Below are 21,834 nucleotides of genomic sequence, written 5' to 3'. Positions count from 1 at the left end.
TTTGTCTGTTGATGAGACAGATGTTCTATCTCTAGGCAATAATTGTATTTGAATTGTGATATTTGTACATTATAAATCAAAAGGTTGACATAAAGTTCAGAGGGGTTATTTGGGTTACATTTACAGGTTGATATACCTTTCTTACATGTGAACGGTAGAAACGGTAGAAAAGGTGTTTGTTTTTTTATTTATTCATTCATCACCATGTACGATAAATAAAAAAATATTTTCACAAAGTTATACAATTAGCCAGACAAATAAGGCATATAATTGAACCCACAACACGCCTTTGAAGGTTTTGATATAGATATAAAACTGTCGTTACGAAGACCAACACACACACGTTGGAAAATTGTGCGGTAACATGGCATTCATGTATGCCCTGGTGCTACCTATTTTGTTATCAGGGATACAGTGTTCTAAGTTTTGCACTATATGTGACAAAGATAATTCGCTATACCCTCTATCACTACAAAACCTGGATGGGAAAAATGTGACTTTAGGACAGTTAGTGGATGGCAATGTAACTCTGCTACTGAATGTAGCTACATTTTGAGGTATGTATCATCATAAAAATCCTCATTGACAGAGTTGTCTTAGTGTATGTGAGCACTTAAATTCCGGAGACAAATCAGTTTCAATACATTTTGCTGTAATGTAATGTAATATTAAGTATATTCGTATAAAAATAATCAAATTTCTGTAAAAAAAAATCGTGTATTATATATATATAGGAATAAACTACATATGTTGTTAGGTATGTTAAATAAACAAGTGTTTTTTTGTAAAGTTATAATCAACAGTTCGATTGGACATGAGAAGAAGCCGGAACTTAATTATTCTTAAAATGTGATTTATATTACTTTTACTTAGGTATGAATTTGTCATAAATGTGCTATACTAATTTTTTTGGGGGATAATTGAAGATTAAAACACTCATCAAAGCAGGGTTATTCGAACATCAGGATTGCGTAATATGTGTAATATTGACCTTTTTTTGACGATCTGTTTTGTTTGTATATTATGACAGCGTATTGGGATATTCTATGCTCTAGATTTGTTTTTGTATAAGTCGCGATCGTGGCCACGATTTACTAATTCGTAACCACAAATTCCTTATTCCTGGCCACGAGTTACTTATTCATGGCAACGATTTACTAATTCGTGGCCACGGATGACCAAGTCTTGGCCTCGAGCTATTTATTCGTGTCCACAGTTTACTAATTCGTTGCCACGACTTACATTTGTACTTATCTGTGGCCTCGAATTAATTATTCGTAGCCGGCCCACTATTAATTCTTAGACATGAAAATTTTAGTCGTAGCCACGACTTACTTATGCGTGGTCACTACTTACTTATCCGTGGCTACGATTTACTAATTCGTGGCCACAACGTACTTATGTATTATATTGAGTTAATGGTCTTGTCCTCGCTGTTATGAAAATGATTCGAGGTAAATCACAAGTCGGATGTTAAAGTACATTATATGCTTTGGGTTGCTTGTGTACGTGTTTGACGCATTTATGAACTAACAAAATGAAAAACAATTTTAAAGGAGAAATTCAACATTTGGTCGAAAACTCACTGACAAAAAGTGTTTACACAAATACCGAATTCGATTTATCAACCAACGGAACGAAAGGAAACAAATCGTCATTTTCCTGACATGGTACAGGCATTTTCTGATTAATATGCTTCTGAATTGGGACATACAAACACATGAATAACATTGCGTAGTCAACCATGAGTAAAAGCGTTCGACCCTCCTCTTACACAGGAAGATGGTTAAGCAGCACAACAGGAGCATAAACTAAAATCCAGTAGCAAAAGGTTTGAATCGTCAATCTTCACTATGTGCATAAAATCCACGAATAAATGAATACAATGAAATAATCAACAACAAAATGTACCGATGAAAAAGCAGTTATTGAAAGCTAGCTCATAGCCATTTCTACTAAGCATTTCCCCCGATCGTAAACTTGTCTTGATTACATCTTATTTAAACACTACCTGAAACATATACATTTCCCTTCTATCATACAAAAATAATTTACCTTTTATCTCTAAAGCCCCACCCAGTCCCACTAGACCACGATCGCACCAAGCTCACCGCGATCTAAAATAAACTCAGATCGTGGTAAGGTCACGGTTGAAGCCAATAAATGACCATGTCTACTGTGAAATAACATGTATCCGTCAGGGGTTAATTTCATAGTTTGACAATTAACCACAGACTAGTGATTACTCAATAACCAGACGACTACGTAACCGGCCTACAGCTATGGACCGTTTGCAAGGACCACTGGACTATATAAGATCTCTCAATGGACTTCAAGGACAGAATTCGATTAGACGAGAATTAGATTAGGACAGATTGGTACCGGAGATTCCGCCAAGGTCTCCCCCCTCGTGGGTAGGCTGGAACTCATGCGCTTAATATCCGAAATACTCTAACAGGAACGAACAGTTATATCACTATACGATCACGTGCCCGTGTGAGATATTGAACATTCGAACAATTCAACTTTAAAGACAGTTTGTGAACATTCGAACAATTGAACTTTAGAAACATTCTTGACTTTGTAATTACATAATAAAATATATTTATTCATTAATGACTTCGTCACACATGCTAAGTTCGTCCTCATAACCTTCTACAAAGATCCCGCTACGATTATACCACGTTCTCACCGCGCTTATTCTGCGACCTCACTACGCTTATCAAGATCTTTCTACGCTCATCACGTTCTCACTACGACGGTACCACGAGTCATCCGTTTGCAACACGATCTTACCACGCTTCTACTGCGATTATAGCACGTTCATACCGCGATCTTACTACGTTCTCAGCAATAACGTCAACATCGTGTTCCATATAAATACTGTTCCATTCCTTATATTTCTGATTAATACGTAGATTTCTCGGAAACAACACAGTCATGCCACCAAAATCTACCAGAACACGTGGGTGTGGTGGTAGGAATATATGTGGAGACAGAGGGAGCTCTAATAGTAATGAATCCTGATCTAGCAGCGATGTCGGACCGAAAAATGCAACCTGAATCACAACCTACTGCTGGTCCATCAAGCTCAAATGACGATGTTTTAGTGAACGATAGCAGGGATGACACAGATGTGTCAAGCATGGTTGAGCCGTTTGAGAAAAAGGAAAAGAGGTCTAAATTACATACAGACAAACAAAACATGGAGAGCTTTTATATATTTCATGAGAAAATGACAATGAGCATGATGGTCGTAGTATGAACGTATAGTCAGGTCGAAAGAAGAGCGTGCTGAGGACGTCCTAGAATCGTACTATGGTCTTGAACAGCGTGGTGTAAACGTGGTATAGTCGTAGTGGAAGCGTAGATGGGTCGCAGTGAGAACGTGATGGTCGTAGTGAGGTCGTAGTAACGTCGCTGTGAGATCGGAGCGGAGTCTCTACGTATAGAAACACGCTTTCGCTACGCTCTCGCTACGATGGTACAGCGACCATCGCGATCTTACCACGACCTTACTGCGCTCTTACTACGCTTCTACTACGACCTGATTTCGCCACGACCGCACCACGATTGTTTTGAACATGTTCAAAGTTGGCAACGCTCATCACGATCTTGAAGACCTCACCACGACCGTATTACGACCTTACTGCGATCTACACGATCGCACTACGATCATCAAAATTTGCATTTTTTTCACAGATCGTAGTGCGATCGTGGCCTAGTGGGACTGCGGTATTAGGCAACAAATACATTTCATCTATAGAGAATCTTATGTATCTATGCGTCCTCAACAATTTTCCAATTATAGTCAATTAAAATTTAATGATAAATAATTATCAAACTGAAAAGGGAAAGTGACAAATATTAAAACATCTCATTGCAATTTCCAATTTTATTATAAATCGTAGTGATTAAGAACAACGTGAAATTTAACATGTTATTTGTTTTTTTGTAGCTTTTACATACCAATATATACAATTAAATGCACTTATTAAAAATGTTACTATGATGGATACCAGCTACAATTTGTCAGTGATTGGTATCCCATGTAACCAGTTTGCCCACCAGGAACCAGCAGACAATGCTACTGAACTATACAATGGTTTACAATACGTCAGACCAGGAAGTGGATACATTCCAAAGTTCAAACTCATGAAGAAAATAGACGTCAATGGAGTAAACGAAACCTTATTTTATAAAAAATTAAAGGTAATTATTAATATTTTGTCGACATTTTTATTTCCAGCGATAAAAGTCATACCAATTGATATTTTATAGTGTGTCTTTCTATGTTGTGATGATATACTACTGTTTCAGAAAAGGGAGAAGGTTTGGTATCATTAAACGTTTAATCCCGCTGCAATTGTTTGCTCCTGTCCTAAGTCAGGAATCCGATGTTCAGTGGCTGTCGTTTGTTTATGTGGTTCATAAGTGTTTATCGTTTCTCTGTTTCAATTTGTTTATTTTGCCATCTTAATTTAACCTTACATATATTGATTATACTCTTAACGGAGTTTTCTTTTTTTAAAAACTTGCATCCATTCTTTTGGGATGCAGGATTTTTACATCTTAAACTCTGCAATCCAGTTTGATTTATTAATTAATTTTTTTAAAATAAAACTTTCGGATAAATTTCCTTCACGATCCAATATGTCGTTAATATACACCAATCCACTTTTAACCAAGTTCGGGAAAAACAAGCAATTGTTGCGATATTAAATATATTTATTTCCCCAAATAATCTGTTTTCTAATACTAGAAAAGTAATTAGAAAATGTTGCTAAACCTCCTCCTGTTTAAACCCAACTATAAATTACATGTAAATAAAAATCGGGTATTTTTCCAAGTCTATCTATTGATTTAATATTATCTAAATTCATGTTAAAGACAAGAATTTTTACCAAGATTGTTAAAATATTTGGTAGGAATAATCTTCCAATTCGTCAGATTGGTTGTTGTTAATTTGGAGACCCATGAGGCTTACAGTGCTGTAAAATAACTGTCAAAATCAATCATTCTTAACCCCCCTTTTTGGTATTCACCAATCAGTGTGTTTCTTTTTACTTTGTCATTTTTTCCTTCCCAAATATATTTGAAACAGCAGCTTTCAATTTCTTTCAAGTAAATATCTGGAACTTTGCACGAAGTAGCCAAAAATGTAAATTTTGGTAATATTAAAGATTGTATCATCAATATTTTCCCAACCATTGTTAATTTTCTTTTTTCCCATGTTTTAATTAATGATTTCATGTTATCTATTTTAGGTTCCCAATTTAACTTTTCACATTGAAGTTCATCGTGACCAAAATAAATGCCTAAAGCTTTGACGGGTTTGTCTGTCCAGCGTATGCCCTCAATCTTATCTACGTGTTTTTAAGCGCCCCAATCCAGATTCCTTCTGTTTTATTACGGTTTAGCTTCAACCCTGCGAAAGAACCAAATGTTTCAATTATATTCATAGCTTTTAAAAGATATATCTGATTTTGAACTACAAAACAGTGTTGAATCATCAGCTAATTGTGATATTTTGATGCTATGTGTTTTATTATCTATAGTAATACGAAAACCTTTAATGTCTGAGGTTTGCCTCAATCGCTCGGCCATAATTTCGACCGATAAAACAAAAAGTAAAGCCGATAAAGGACACCCTTGACGGATTCCTCTAGAGTTTTCAAAAATTTCGGATAACCATCCATTATTTATTACACACGTCTGTATTCCCTTATATAATGTTTCCACCCATGATATGAATGATTCATTAAAACCAAAATGTTTTAGAACACTTAACATAAATTCCCATTCCAAAGAATCAAAAATTCTACAATTATCAACTATATTGCTATATTTACATTACCAGGAATCATGTCCACTACCAGAGGCAGCCATTTTCCATCCAAAGGAGAGCTTTTGGGATCCTATTTATCCAAGGGATATATCATGGAACTTCGAGAAATTTATTTTTGATCGACAAGGTCGACCTCTTCTAAGATGTCTACCAAAAGTTGAACCGGCTGATATTCAGGGTATATTAGAATTCGTTGGAAAAAGCAATTTAGATGTTCCGCGGACCCAGCTTGTAACTACTCTGAGGAATAACTTCCTGAATGGTATTGAATCCAAATATACAACCACTCTTAGCTAAACGAATTTTGTTTTGTTTTAAGTTATATTAAGTTATCGTTTAATTTTGACAAATTTGTTCCAGACCCTAGGTGGAGAGCAAATTTTGATGTTTTGTTGGAAGAATATGGTTTGTGCATTGCCAATTTCTTAAAAATGAAACCATAAACGGTACATAATACTAACTAATAAAAGGAATTTTGGTTTACTTTGAAAATCTTGTTTTCTTTATTCGATACAAAAGACGCTCTCGCCTGCAAATACACTCATCATCGATACCAGGCTTCAAATTTGTACGCCAGACACGCGCGTTTCGTCTACAAACGAATCAACAGTGATGATCGAATAAAAAAATGTTTAAGTTGCCAAATAAATTAAGTTCAATAGGTCTATGGACTCAATATTCAAAAGGCGCAGAGATTTTTAGACATTTTTTGTCACGCATGCTTCATTCGACAACAAAGTTTCATACGCATGAGCAGTGGCAAGGTTTTATTTAAGACGTGTCCTGAGTGGTCTAATTACAAGCAGTTAAACAACTGTATCACTAGCTTGTCAACACGATGTGAGTTAGAGTACCGCAGTTTGCAGGTGCGTTGGACTCCAATTTTATTTAACTAGTATAGTCATTTTACCTGCTTGAGGTCGGCGCTTCTTTACTAGCACTACAACTTGCTCCATAAATAATAACTGGGTTGCGTTCAATATCGTAACAGTTACGCAACCCTGGCCACCTAGAAATAGCAAATGGTACTACAGAAAGTGACAAAACACCTAAAATAAATCAATCAATCATCCATCTTTTATAGCTTAACATTTATAGATAGTACATAGAAAAAGAAGGCGTATAGTTGGGCATTTAAAATCTTCTGATTTATAGTCCTAACAATTTGTTATCAACTGAACGTCATTACCAATTTCTATATGTAAGTCAATATTTGATGCAGAATTAACTGTACAGTCTATAAAGTACATGTGTACATACACTGTCTTTAATGTTAGTGCAATGATTAATTTAGTATCAATTGATTTACCAAGTCAGTACTGAAGATCAGTCTGTTTATCTGTTTGTGTCTCAGCGATGGATATATTTTTGAAGGTAAATGTCGAACTGTATCGTCAATACGGCCCTAACGATTTTCATTCTTATGGAAAAAAAGAGTGTACACAGTTATCAAAGGTACCAGGATTATAATTTAATACGCCAGACGCGCGTTTCGTCTACGTAAGACTCATCAGTGACGCTCAGATTAAAAAAGTTATAAAAAGTAAAATCACAAAAAAACTGAACTCAGAGGAGAATCCAATCGGAAATTCCATAATCACATGACAAGATCAAATGACAAAACACATAAAAAACGAATGGACAAGTTCTGTCATATTCCTGACTTGGTACAGGCATTTTCAAATGTAGAAAATGGTGGATTAAACCTGGTTTTAAAGCGCTAAACCTCTCACTTTGATGACAGTCTCATCAAATTCCGTTATATTTACAATGATCCGTGAACTAAACAGACATAATAAATAAAATAGTCAAAATATGGGTACAGCAGTCGTCATCGTGTAACAATTTTAAAAGGAACAATTTAACAGAACACAAAAAAAAAAACCAACAACTATCTACAAACACATTCCTTGATTCGCGTGTCAGACGTCAGAAAATTGTATACGTCACATAAATTTGTCGTTCAATGTATAATAATATACAAACAATTAAAAAATTTCACATCGGCAATGATAGCATACATGGTTAAACAATCAAAGTATGTAAGAATTAATTTCAGAAATAGACCGAGATTTAAAATAGTCCAAAAGTTATAATATAATAGAATTTATAAGAATCCACAAATAGTTCATTACACTACGCGATTGAATAATTTTGACGTTTGATTGTTCAACGTATTTTCTAATTCATAATAGAAATATATCATAATGACATATAATAGAACAATATCATATTGACGGGATCTTTTAAAGTACAGAGTCACGTTAACAGGGCCAATATAAAGCCAAAAAAATAAAAAGATGAAGAGCATTGAGGACTCAAAATTCCAAAAAGTTGTGCCAAATACGGCTAAGGTAATTCTATTCCTGGGATAAGTAAATCCTTAGTTTTTGGAAAAATTCCAAGTTTTGTAACAGGAAATTTATAAAAATGACCATATAATTGATATGCATGTCAATACAGAGTTGCAATTATTCTAAGACCTGTTTAATGTTTCGATTTGGAGACCAACATCAGATATATTGATTTGTCCAAAAATGATTCAAAAGTTCGAAGTATTCAAACTGCCAAACAACCAAAGACAAATGTAACCGAATACACGTTTTTTTTCCAAAGAAATAATTAAAAGAACCAAAAGAAATTCGAATCTATAATATGGCCAATCTATAGAGGGATAGTAGCAGTTGTCGTTACGATTATCTTTTTTTGCGTTTTATTGTGGTTACCGTTATTTCTTTCTTTTTTTTTCTTAACAAATGCAGTATGTATTTCCAGTATTTTGAATGAGATACTTTTTGTTATAATGTTTGTGGTATTCCGATAAGTTATTTTTCTTTTTCTGGATTTTACAGATCTGTTGTAAGATATTTGCCCCAAGTAAATATAGTTTTATCAACTTGGTTTTTCTGTATTGGCCATATTATAGATTAGAGGTTAGCAGTATAGGCCCCGATAATCGAAGAGTTATGGACCAATACCGCTGATCGAAAATAGTAACAGGGCCAATAAAATAAACAACCAGTTCATAACACTTTTATTGAATGATTTCAATTCTTCGATTTAAAGAGAAACTTCTCGAAAAGAAGATATAGGATTTCATATTTGAACTTGTCTTTTCGCATTCACGATGGATTTTTTGTGAACATGAAAAAAGTAAAATCACAAAAATACTGAACTCCGAGGAAAATTTAAAAAGAAAAGTCCGTAATGAAATTACTGATTTCTTATTTAAGTACTTAATTCATGCTATTTTAATTAATTTCATCTAGCAAATATAAAGAAGGTAAGAATACAAATTCAGACCGTTTCAAATCGTTGCAAAACACAGAACGTTGTTCAAACTTTTTTTAATGTTATTTAAAGTTACAAAATATAATAAAATGCATTTTATATAGAAATAAGAAGACGTGATATAAGTGCTAATGAGACAACTCTCCACCCAAGTCACAATATGTATAAGGTAAACAATTATAAGTAAAAGTAAGGCTTCAACATGAAACCTTGGCTCACAAAACGCTACATAAAGTTAGATAAGGCGTAAATAAAATGAATTCGAAAGTAAGCGTCTTGTATTAGCTCATAGTCCAAAACGGTTTATTCAACAAAGAGCAAAACCCATGCCGCATAGTGAGCTAGAAAATGCATTCAATTTACATTCATTATGCCTTGTTGTCCAAGTTGTATTTTGTGGGGCATATTTACTGTACCTGAGCATAACTTTATAGGTATAGTTCAAAGTATATATACTTTCTTTATTGGTTTTTAAGGTTAGTCTTAATCGAAACTTTCATAAATTCTGTCATACATTTAAACACAAACAACACCTTGTCTACTAATGTTTTGTAATTTACACCTCATTCAAAGACATTTTATTCATTTTTGCATATTACCTTGAAAATCTTGATGAAACTTTAATCAGTAAAAATGAACAGCAATACAAGATCTACAAAAAGTTTTAACAAATTGAATGTTTTGTGTATTTTGCCTAATATCTAATAAAGAATATAATACATTGAATAGAAACTCCAAAAATTTAATATTACCAGCAAGAAAAAATATACAAATATGTCAATATTATATGTTGAAATGATCTTACGACCCCTTATTTAAAAAAAAAGTGCTTATCCTTGACTGACGATTTTTACCAATTTCGGATTTTTTTATATTTATTGGGAAACTATAGTTATAGATAGAAACTTAAATAAGCAAAACTTATCTATCGTATAGCTTAGTCTTTAGTTTTCCTTGTTGTGTCTTGTGTACTATTATTTTTTTCATTTTTTTTTAGCCATGGCGGTGTCAGTTTATTTTCGATCTATGAGTTTGACTGTTCCACTGGTATCTTTCGCCCCTCTTCTTCATTTTTGAAACAGCGAATCGACTTTTTATTGGAGTGATTGCCCTTAAATGACGATTGTTAACATTTTTGTTGCGTTTTTTGTCTATTATCTGAAAAAACTATTACAGATAGACTTAAAAAAAATTACCAAAAATTGGTCAGCAAGACAATATCTACAGATGTGCTAATTTGCTGAAATCATTAGTTCACTACTAATGTGAGTTTTTATAATTGCTCTTTTAAATGACGATTTTTACCAGTATTTCATGTTTTGCCTATTATCTTAAAAACTATAAAATATAGATAAACACCTCTAATCTCAAAACTGATCAGCAAGACAATATCTACAAATTAGTGAAGCTTTAACAGAAATTGTAAGTATACTTTTTATAGTCATTGCTCTTAAATGACATTTTTGTTACCCTTTTTGTGCTTCGGAAAATGAAAACAGAAAGAAAATATCATTAATGCAAGATCAACAAAATAAGGTGTTGACTGTTTGACATAATATTCTATTCTAGTCCACAATGTTGGAGAGTGTCCATTGTTCAATATACATACTAAATGAGCGACATAGGCCTTTTAGAGCCACTACCTTTTTTTAAATTTCATAGTCGTTTGTTTACCTCCAAATTCATTCGGACAGGGATTAATCCCTGATATTATCTAATTTAGAAACAATAGTAAAATTAAAATAGACACGAATGTTGACATTTCCACGAAACTGTGAATTCTTTTTTTTAATGGAATATAAACTGCATGCATTGGTTTTAAATATCAAATGAGTTTGAAAAAATGACGGTGATTTAAAATAAACAATAATACTATGTTTTGATGATTTGTATTTGATTATCTAGACAACCAATAAAAGATTACTGTAAAATTATAAAAAATGAAGTGCTATACAATAATGTTATATTCAATACAAATAACTGTACCTGTACAAAATAACAAAATTCACACGTAAGAGCTATGACAAACAGTAATCATTGGAATATTTTGAATTGTATCACAAAAAACTATCACATCCGTTATCAACAATTTCTACATAAGCATACCTGTATGATTATTTTATGGACGGATAAACCATAGACAATTGTAATATACAATAATTAGTTTGAAGAATTTGTCATGATTTGATTTGTGTAATGGCATCAGCCTTTGATTTAATGATTACGATAAAGCTACAAACTTGAAAAAAAGATTCAACTAGTTTAATTTTTTCAAAATTTCCGAATAATATTTGTTTCGGGTTTATCTAATTAGAAGTCATACTTCACTTTTATACAGAAATTTATGTAAAATAAACATAACAAGTTCTACATTTATAAAATTATTGTATTGTGGATATCAATAAAAATCAAGAGATTAGAGGGATTGAAAAAGGAGCAAGTCTGTGTACGTGAGTATATTACAAGTTTCAACTAAATAATGGTTTCATTATGGTGATAATATGAAATCTACACAAAAATCAGGTTGCAAATCAAAAAGTGTTCTAGCACAAACCAAAACAACACTTATTGAATTTGCCGTATAAAATGACTGTACATGGATTTATCTTCTGGATCATCAATCGCATAATAATGATAGTTAAAATCTACGACAAAGTATAAAGATAATTTTAACAAAACAGAAAATGATGTGAGGATATATATATGTACATGCATGTTGGAGGAAGTGACATAAAAGTCATATCAGCCCCAAAAAATGAAGAAAAAAATCAGAAAACACATATAAGAGGATAAAAGTATTTTAATTCTATAAATATAATAGACCACTTTCGAGTTCATCCGTCACCGGAAAAAACTCTTCAATTATGCGCGCCTTTATGACGTAATTTACCAGATAGAGGGGGTCGCCTGTATCCCTGCACTATTAACATTCATCAAGCGTCTTAGTGATCGTCATTGTGCAGAATAAACTAGAAATAATGGTTGTTCTGTAGGTACTTAATGACAATTCCCTAATGACACCAGTGCTGATTGTTATTTTTGAGAATTCAATTTGCCGAATAATTCGTACAATTCAGAATTATAGTTTTCCAACCACTCGATCAACATTGGAATGGAAGTGACGACGCCCCTAAACGCACAAATGACGTTCACTAAAACCAGAGTTTTTGACGGAAATGCATCGAACTCGAAAGTTGTCTATTGGCATTAACCTTTCTTTAAATGGTAGTGCTGTGCTTGTGTTTGGTCTGAAATAATTTCATTTCAGTTGTGAATAAATACTACATCTTAAAAGCTTTAACGATTGTATCCACATCAACATTGTAGTCATACTACGAGGAATACTAATTCACAATTCTGGTATGGAATTTTTATGAGTATTTTTCCCAGAAAATGCGCGAATCATTTGCCGATAGACGTTATGGAGATAACAATTTAAGTCATTAACTCAAAATAGTTACAAGTATCATGCTAGTATAGTTATTATGCTTCAAAAACACAAGTAGTTATATATTATCAAAAAAGCTTAGTACCTCTTTTCAAGAATTTAAATGGACGTTAATCAAGCAGCAATCAATTATTCAATGATTGATGCAATCATGTTCAGAAAAAGACAGAAGATACAGAAAAATAATAAAAAAAGTAAAAACAAAACAGGTTAGAGAGAGAAAAACGACAAAAACACAACACAAAATCTAATGATCACTAACCTAATTATTAATCCGCATAAGGGGATGGGGGTAAATACATTGTTACTACAAAATTTCAGAAATGTTAAAGAATGAAAATGTTATTCTACAATTAATGTTAATGTAAATACTGGTTATTCAAGAAATTCAATAAATTTTCGATTCGAACTTATTTGACATCCATACTATTAGTGCTTGAGTAGTAATAATATTTATACAAATACTAATAAAGGTTTCATCTTAAATATAACATAAAAATAGTTCATTGCACCTCATTATTATGTGCATCTATTGATTTTAAATTATTTATATAATGTATCAAAATCTGGATATAAAACATCATAGCTGTTGTAATAATGAAATTGTTTACTACTGCAACATTGCAATTATTGCACTATAATGTTCTCGAACACTTTGTTATCGTTTGTAAAACATTGTAATACTAGTATTGTTTGATCCAGCAAAGGTCGCAACTGTACTGAATTATTCGTTATAAGAGACAGTTAGGTTAAATTTTGTCATACTTCATTGAATGTAGCGTCCTGCTAAAATATCTTACTTCTATAGGTTTATCGATGTTGTACATTCACAAGTGTCATCATGTTTTCTATTTTTGTTTCTTCTATATGTTATGAAATCGAGTATATATACTCATTATATAGATATCAGGATTTAAAAAAAAATGTGTTCGCCAGACCCGGGTTTCGTCTTTGTTTGTCTCGCCAGTGACGCTTTAATAAAAGAAGTTAAAAAAACCCATATATATATATTGTAAATAGAGATAAGGTCATATGTTTTGGTATACCGATATCGTCATTGCACTATTACACGTGATATCTATATACTTATCTGTTTATATTTATCTATTGATATAGGGGTCTGTCATATGCCTATGTACAATCTCCGAAAATCATGTCGATGGTTAACTAGAATTTGATATCTTTTTCGAATTTTGTGCGTTGTTAATTTTTTTCTGTCAGACTGTTGTTATTTTGAAAATACGTTTAAATATGTCATTTATCAAATTTAAGAGTGTGGATCAATTTGGTATGATTTCGCCCATATGATACATATTGCGAAATTTTAGTTAACTGAAATATTATGCAATTGAATGTATCGATCAATAAAAAAAAAATTATCTGATGTGAAACATACGGTACTCAACAATAGATATACGGAATATATTGCAGATTCGTGACTTTTTGAACGAAAATTATAATGAGTTGATACCTTTAATGCAATTTGATACTTTACCATACGAGATTAACTAACTGTGAAACAATTTTAAAATGAAGTCGCAAATTTAGTATTTTTAAGTATAGCTGATTGAAAAGATACATGCTTTATCGCCGAGTAGAGAGTACTATACAGAAAGAAAAAAATCTATGATGTATTTACAAAGACAAAAATCTCAATCGCTCTCGTCGAAAAATAATTTCCACACGAGGAAACTAATATATTTTGTGTTAACATTCTCCGTGAGCACATACTGTTAAAAGAGGGTACTGTGAAAGTACTTTTATTCGTGGGGTACCAATTTTCGTGGTTTTCGTGGATGACTTAATCCACGAATTTAAGTGTCCAACGAAATAAAACAACCATTGTCCAAATCAAGACATGGAAAGATCCCCATCAAGGTGACTACTGATATGATCTAGAGAATATATTGAATAACCTCGAATTTCAGAATACTTTAATGGCAGAACTACAACTGCATGCAGGATTATAACCATTTAATCTTTGATAACCTAAACTGTACAACTTTTAATCTTTTCATTTTCTTTTTATAAAAAAAGTTTTTTTCCATGAAAGTCAGATTTCCGGTATTGATATGCAAGTATAATAAAGTGTTCATTTTATAATATCCTCATAGTTCTCGTACATATGGGAAAAATTAATTTCATGCTGGGCTTGATTTTAAAATAAGAATTATTTGACAATTATAGATACGCTTACAACATTTGTTTATGATACTGATTTCTTTAGGTGTCTTCCTCGAATGCCAACATTCTATATGGTACCTATTCCTTGAATGCCAACAAAAATATTTCAATAGATGTTTATATAATAACAATAGGTGTTTTTATAAGTATTTAACTGTTAAAAATAATTAATGAAATTTATAGAAATGCAACAACATTTGATCACTTTCTCATAAGGAAAAATAGAAGATTTTAGGGGTAAAATTATTATGAATTTAAAAAAATAAAGAAAATTAAAATGTTTCATTACTTTTAATAAAAAAAATATGTTTGGAATGAATATGTTAATATTTACATAAGAAATATTAAAAATTTAATGAAATTTTAGTTTAATACAATTATTTCAAACTAAATAAAGGATATAAGAGATTTGTTTAGTTCCATATAAATCTAAATATTTTATTATTTTTATAAAACATAAACTATATGAAGATTTCAGTTGTACAATTAATGAAATTTAAAAAATAGTTTACTTCTAAGGATATTACAGAACACAACTATAGAAATATTGAAGAAAAAAAAACCTTCAAAGTCCAAAGAGTCTATTGTAAAATTTGTGCAAACTGGAATCCTTACAGTCCTGACTTTGTGATGCAACACTTTTGAAAGTTTCATTTTAAGAGAATCCATATTTGTTCAAGCAGGAGCAGCAAAATATGATTTTTTACAACTTAACAAACATGAACTAGATTTAGCTACCTGTATTTACCTATTTGTTTAATTAGTATGATTTTTTTGATAAGCATGCACTTTTGTTGTGATAACTACTTGCACCTATTCCTTGAACGCCAACATAATTTTACAGGTAAATTGTCGGTAGAACAAAGGATGTTGGCATTCAAGGAATAAACCGGTGACATGTGTATGGCCTAATTAACACCTTTGATGGTCCTTAATCTGATGATCACTTTATCTTGGGTTAATTAGTGTTGTCATTACGATTTCCAGGATCAATGTTTACTTTACAATTTCCTTCAATTCAGACTATTTGTAACTTTCGTTTCTAAAGGCTTTAATTTTTCTAAAATTTTTTTAGAAAACTAAAATCGACGAATTTAAAAACCCACGAACATGTAAATATTGCTAAAACCACGAAAATTGATACCCACGAATTAAAGTACTTTCACAGTATTACAAAAAGTACGATAACACTTTATTATACTTCAATATACTGTTGTGCATCTATTCACGTTTTGTATACAGCTATGTTCGATTCTTGCGACATCTGTTGGTAATTGTTCGAAATTTTTCACAACTCCACCACATAACAGCTATCAAAAGAAGTACAAATATTGCCCACAATAAATTATATGACGTTTTCTGTTGAGGATCACTGTGTTGACGAACACTGCCAGGAGCTTCTGATTCTGACAGTCCTGAAATATGAATGAATAGCAACAATACAATCATACATAAAATAATTACACATCATTTTGTACCGTCCTTCAGAAAATTTATTTTCCAACCAAAGTGGAATAATGTGGAAAATCCTAAAAAAATATCCTTAAGTAGACAGTTTCATTTTGCGATATATCTATCGCAGCAAAAAAGTACGCATTTACGCGAATAATGATTGCACTAATAGCTTGGTTTAACATTTCTTGCAACCCGGCTGAGATACATCAATAAATAATACCTAGTAAGTTTGGAATAGGATTACCATTTCTTTTTAGGTCCATCCACCCAATCAGTCAGTACAAATGAGAGTATGTAATGAATGGTGTGCTAGTAGATTTTGAAAAGATGCCGCTTTGTTACTGAGCTTGAAAATGAATTTTAAAACATGTCCATTCAGAATAGTAAAATGAACACTGTTCGTGACAAGTATGCCATCCCGCTGTGTGCAAAAATTGACACTATATTTTCAAAGATACATTAAATTAAGTTATGGACAAACATGAAATTGGCTTCCTGTAATATGTCTACGGTTAGTATATTTAACCTTATTCTTAAAAAAAAGATGATCAAAGGTATGGGGGAACAGCAACACAACTTATTTGTTTAGCCACCCAATGGTAGATATCATCGTGGTCATCTTGACAATAAGCGTCCAAATCATATGAGCATGTCATTTGTTTAATCATATCTTGTAAATGAGTTACTGTCAGGGATCAAAAGACAGACAACAGTAAACTAACAAAAACACTGAACTCTAAGGAAATCCATAAGGAATTGCCTTATCAAATGGCAAAATCAAAAGTTCAAAGACATCCAACGGATGGTAAACAACTGTTTTATTCCTGAATTGGTACAGGCATTTCCTTATGATGAAAATAGGGAATTAAACCTTTTTTTTTTGCTAGATAAACCTCTCACTTGTATAACAGTCGCATACAATTCCATCAGTCAGTTTAGGTCCGAGACCACAATTATTTCGTAGTGCATTTCATTTAGAACATAAATGAAAATTAAAAAAATCCCACCTGCGCTTTCTCAATGAAATTTTTACAGTGTGTTGTACTACTCTTGCGACAAATTATATCAAAATTATAGAAAACTTCATCGACTCTAACTCAAAATATGGACAATTTTATGTCTAGGGCGTCTTGAAATCTTTTAACAGCTTCCGAAGGTTAATTTTTAACCTTTTTCAGCTGGACCAAATCACTACTTTTCTTTCAAATTCTGGACCCAAACTATTTTACAGTGTAACTTCACCCCTACTTGCAATTTGAGGTATTAAACATGGAGAAATAAATTTGGAAGGGGTATAAAAATTAATGGCAAGTAACCCACTGTTAACACTAGGGACTATATTCGTGAACAACGAAAATCAAGGGACGACAATTGTGGTCTCGGACCAGTATTGTGTTAATATAATCTTAATCACAAAATGGCAAAAACAAGCGCATAAGCAAAAAAAAAAAAAAAAAAAAAAAAATCCAAAACCACAGCACAATAATACAATGGTGGGGTGTATTACCGAATCACGCCAAAAGGTGTTACTGTGGATTCATTTATATTCGTCGGATACAAATTTTCGTGGATTTCGTTGGTACAGGTTAACCACGAATTTAAGTGGTCAACGAACAGTAAATTTTCCATTGGCTTATATGCAGACTTTGTCAAAACCTCGAAATTAAATATCCACGAAAGTGTCAGTTTTCCTTAACCCAAGAATATAGGTATCCACGAAAATAAATGAATCCACAGTACCAAAATGGACTAAACAGCAAAGTTTGATAATTTAGAAAGACAAAAACAAGAACGCATCACACGTAATTAAGATGACAAACACCGTCAATAAAGAGAATATATACTTAAAGACCATCATGTATTATTTAATCCTTGTTAAGCAACTTTTTGCTCAGCTACTAGTGACGTTTAATAAAGTCTGAGTTGAAGCTGCAAGCTCTTAATACCGAATGATATAGGTATTGTATATCATATATGCAGGTGAAGTTGGTATATTGCTTACATCAAATTCGAGGTATAAGTCTACACAAGAGGTGGAGGAAACTTTGTCTTTTATTTCTTTTATTTCTAGTTCTGAAGGATATTTTAATGCAACCCAATCTGGAAAGCGTAGCGCTACTATGTATGTTTTGTGCTAAAAAAACAGAATCGTAAAAAAAAAGAAGAAATTTTTGCGCCTGTTCCAAGTCAGGAGACTCTGGCCATTGTTAGTCTTGTATGATTTTTAATTTTAGTTTCTTGTGTATAATTTGGAGTCTAGTATGACGTCCATTATCACTGAACTAGTATAGATATTTGTTTAGGGGCCAGCTAAAAGACGCCTCCAGGTGCGGGAGTTTTTCGCTGAATTGAAGACCAATTGGTGACCTTCTACTGTTGTTAATTCTATGGTCAGGTTGTTGTCTCTTTGACACAATACCCATTTCCACTGATTTATCACACAGAATAGATGTTAAGGAAAATCGTCAATTAAACTAACAATTAAATCGAATTATAAAAACTTTTAATTCCCCGAAGGTATCAATCACCAGTCCAGTAGTCACACACTTCTGTGTTGACCTGAGTTATCATTGATATGTTCATAGTTATAAGTTAACTGTTAACAAAACTTTAAATTTTTGAAGTACTAAGGCTTTTCTTCTTCAGGAATAGATAACTTTAGCTGTATTTGACCAAAAAATTTGGTCCTCAATGCTCTTCAACTTCGTAGTTTATTTGGCCTTTTGAGCATATTTTGATTCTTACGTAACTGATGAGTCTTTTGTAGAAAAAACGCGCGTCTGGCGTAATTATAAAATTTCAATCCTGGTTTCTATGATAAGTTTATTCATATGTACCTTCTTTAACTGGAATTGTCTGTCCGCATTTCGGATAATTATTACCCATTGTTTCTGAAACAGACAGAAAATAAATCACAATAAACAGATCTTAAATTATTAAAAAAAAATGTTTAAAAATAAATTTATCTGAATAATAATAATTATTATTATAAAATTTGTCAGTATTATATACATCTTAAAACTGAATGACAATGACACTGACGATAACTACTAGTAATTTTTAACAGTTGCATTTTTATGACCCTTTATACCTTTGCCTGTGAAATACCTTTAATTAATAAATGAATTGCTGTGATCTCGAAAGGTATAACCGATAATAGAAGTCATGCTTCTACATTTGTAAACCGACTTAGCGATAAGATCGACAGAACTACCAGATGTTCAATGTGACATTTTAGATCCTAAGCAATGAAGATGTAAACATAGTCCACTTTTCGGGTCTTTATCCACACTTTATACTGTTATTCGCTTGAAGTGCGGTCCTTGTTGCTCAGTCTTTAGTTTTCTATGTTGTTTCTTGGGTAGTATTATTTGTCTGTTTGTCTTTTTCATTTTTATTCATGGCGTTGTCAGTTTATTTTCGATTTATGAGTTTGACTGTTCCTCTGGTATCTTTTGCCCCTCTTTTATAATTCTGCGCTCAAAAAAAAATGGTGCCAGAGTTACGAGCTTCAATTTTTAAACTGTATCTTACAACGTCTGAGTGTTAGATTTAAGATTAGATGTGTACCGTTGAAAACCTTCATTCCGTTTGTGACAGTATAATATATCCCCTAAATCTGCGTTCGTTTTGATGGAAACTGTTGCAGCATGTTTTATTCCAATATTTTTACCAAATAAAGTGTTACATTGTCGATTTTTGTTGGCATGCATTACATGATATATAACCCATTGTATATAGACTGGCAGTTGTGGAAAGACGTCAATCTGTCCATGAATAGTATCACTCCAAAATTAGCATGAATTTTCGTGCATCTGTAACTATTTTTTTTATCATCAACCCAAGCTTCATTGATTTGTATAAATATGGACATATTTTTGCCGCTTTTTGTTTGTTGTATTTAGCAAGTTGATGCATCATAAAAAATGTTTGTTTGTAAGTGTTAGATGTTTTGAACAGTGTTTTTCAGTAGGTATTGAAAATGTAGCATTATTTCCAATTGGAATTCTATAAATTTACATTTTCTGTATATGTGTATGTTGTAACAAGTAAATTCTTAAAAATACTAAACTCCGAGGACATTGATCAATCACTCTGATCCAAGCAAATAAAGGGATATGCTATGTGTGTAACTAATATTGACTATTTGAAAAAACAAACGCAAGATTAATTACTTTCAGTAGGTTCTTGCTTTTGATAAAAATGATAAAACATAGAAGAAAAGTGTAAATGGAAAGCTAATAAAACAGTCATCTATCTTGCATACTGCAATCGTTCGGAGAATTGGTATGTTCGACCTACTTATAACAATTCAGTTTAATAAATCAAACATTCCTGATTTAGTAAAAAAAATCCCTGCATTACCGGAATAACTTATATGAATATATGTTTAAAAAATGAGTTTGTGACGCAATTCAGATTGGTGTATTATTGTGTATTCAATGTATTGTTATTAAGTTGAATTACAATATACAAGATAACGCCACTAGTATTGGTCTATATCATCAGTATCGCTCGAATAAAAAAAGTTAAAAAGGCGAAATAAAGTACGAAGTTGAAGAGCATTAAGAACCAAGCATTCCTTAAATGTATGGTCTAGAGAATTAGTTTGATATCATGTACTAGTAAATGGTCAGTTTAATTACTTCGACTCCTAGTTTATTATTTATTTTCTGTAATAACGATATTTCTTGCCTGACCTACCTGTCCAATTACAGATATATGTGTTAGTTGTATTTAATTGTATAAAACATTCTCGGTTGTTAGAGTTTTTGCAGTTTTCCAATCCATTTGTCCTTTTGCATAGAGTACAATGTCTTTTCTAAAAAAAATGTATGAAAAATTAACAGTTTTAACACCCAACTTTTACAAAAAATAACTTGAGGTCCAAGATATAAAAAGGTTAAAAAAAACGGGATGCACTACTCTACGCTTTTCGAGTGCAGATAATTAGAACGTAAACATTTTTTTAAAATTCTATTTGAATACATTACAGATTTGAGGGCCTGTCTATGACAAAGTACGCAAGCTGGCTAGAACAGCGCATTATATCGTTTTTATAGCATACTTTGTACTTTGTTTAACATGTATGTATAATTGCATACATTCAATGTTCTATCGCTGGTAAAACCACTGTAACATATACCAGAAGAATGGATTGCACTATAAATCGCATTTCGAAAATAAAATAAATTTAATTGCATTTTGTCAATTACAGCATTTCAACGCAAATTTACATACATGAAGTAATATTATTTATGTTTTGCTACTATTATTGCATTGGTGAAAACTCTTCTAAGTCTTTGTGACACATTTAGCAAATGAAATTTTATTTTTGATAATTCAAATAAAAGTAAGTCCATGTTTGGCAAATAAGTTATTATATATGATAGTGTATTTACTTACAGTTATCTTTGTACAGTAGGTACCATTTGTTCCTATATTTTATATTGGTAATTAAAGAAAAAAGTATCAATATACGAAGATATAGAAGAAGAAAATGCGCATTTTACAGAGAAATGATACATCATTTGTTTGTTTTATATTTTAGTTTATCGTGTAGTTGTTGCAAGATTCATATTGACAAGACATTTTTTAATAGAGCAAT

General features: G+C 32.0%; 1 protein-coding gene and 1 pseudogene across 2 annotated transcripts in view; one reads left to right on the top strand and one right to left on the bottom strand.

The window, feature by feature from the left end:
- The first annotated feature begins 295 nt into the window (after nucleotides 1–295).
- LOC139488109 (epididymal secretory glutathione peroxidase-like) lies at nucleotides 296–6,340 on the top strand (annotated as a pseudogene).
- A 4,671-nt stretch (nucleotides 6,341–11,011) lies between these two features.
- Nucleotides 11,012–21,834, bottom strand: part of LOC139488104 (uncharacterized) — a 185,271-nt gene continuing 174,448 nt past the window's right edge. For both annotated transcript variants that reach the window (XM_071273494.1, XM_071273493.1), the window contains exons 8-12: nucleotides 21,633–21,664; nucleotides 20,931–21,048; nucleotides 19,064–19,117; nucleotides 15,946–16,186; nucleotides 11,012–14,333 (exon numbers count right to left, since the gene is read on the bottom strand). In XM_071273494.1, coding sequence (XP_071129595.1) covers nucleotides 16,014–16,186; nucleotides 19,064–19,117; nucleotides 20,931–21,048; nucleotides 21,633–21,664 — 377 coding nt within the window. In that variant the 3' untranslated portion in view covers nucleotides 11,012–14,333; nucleotides 15,946–16,013. The remainder of the gene's footprint in view (nucleotides 14,334–15,945; nucleotides 16,187–19,063; nucleotides 19,118–20,930; nucleotides 21,049–21,632; nucleotides 21,665–21,834) is intronic.

Source organism: Mytilus edulis, chromosome 9 (genome assembly GCF_963676685.1).
Source record: "Mytilus edulis chromosome 9, xbMytEdul2.2, whole genome shotgun sequence".
Taxonomy (NCBI): Eukaryota; Metazoa; Mollusca; class Bivalvia; order Mytilida; family Mytilidae; genus Mytilus; species Mytilus edulis.
The sequence above is the reverse complement of the archived record's forward strand: the minus strand, read 5'-3'. Positions and strand labels throughout refer to the sequence as shown.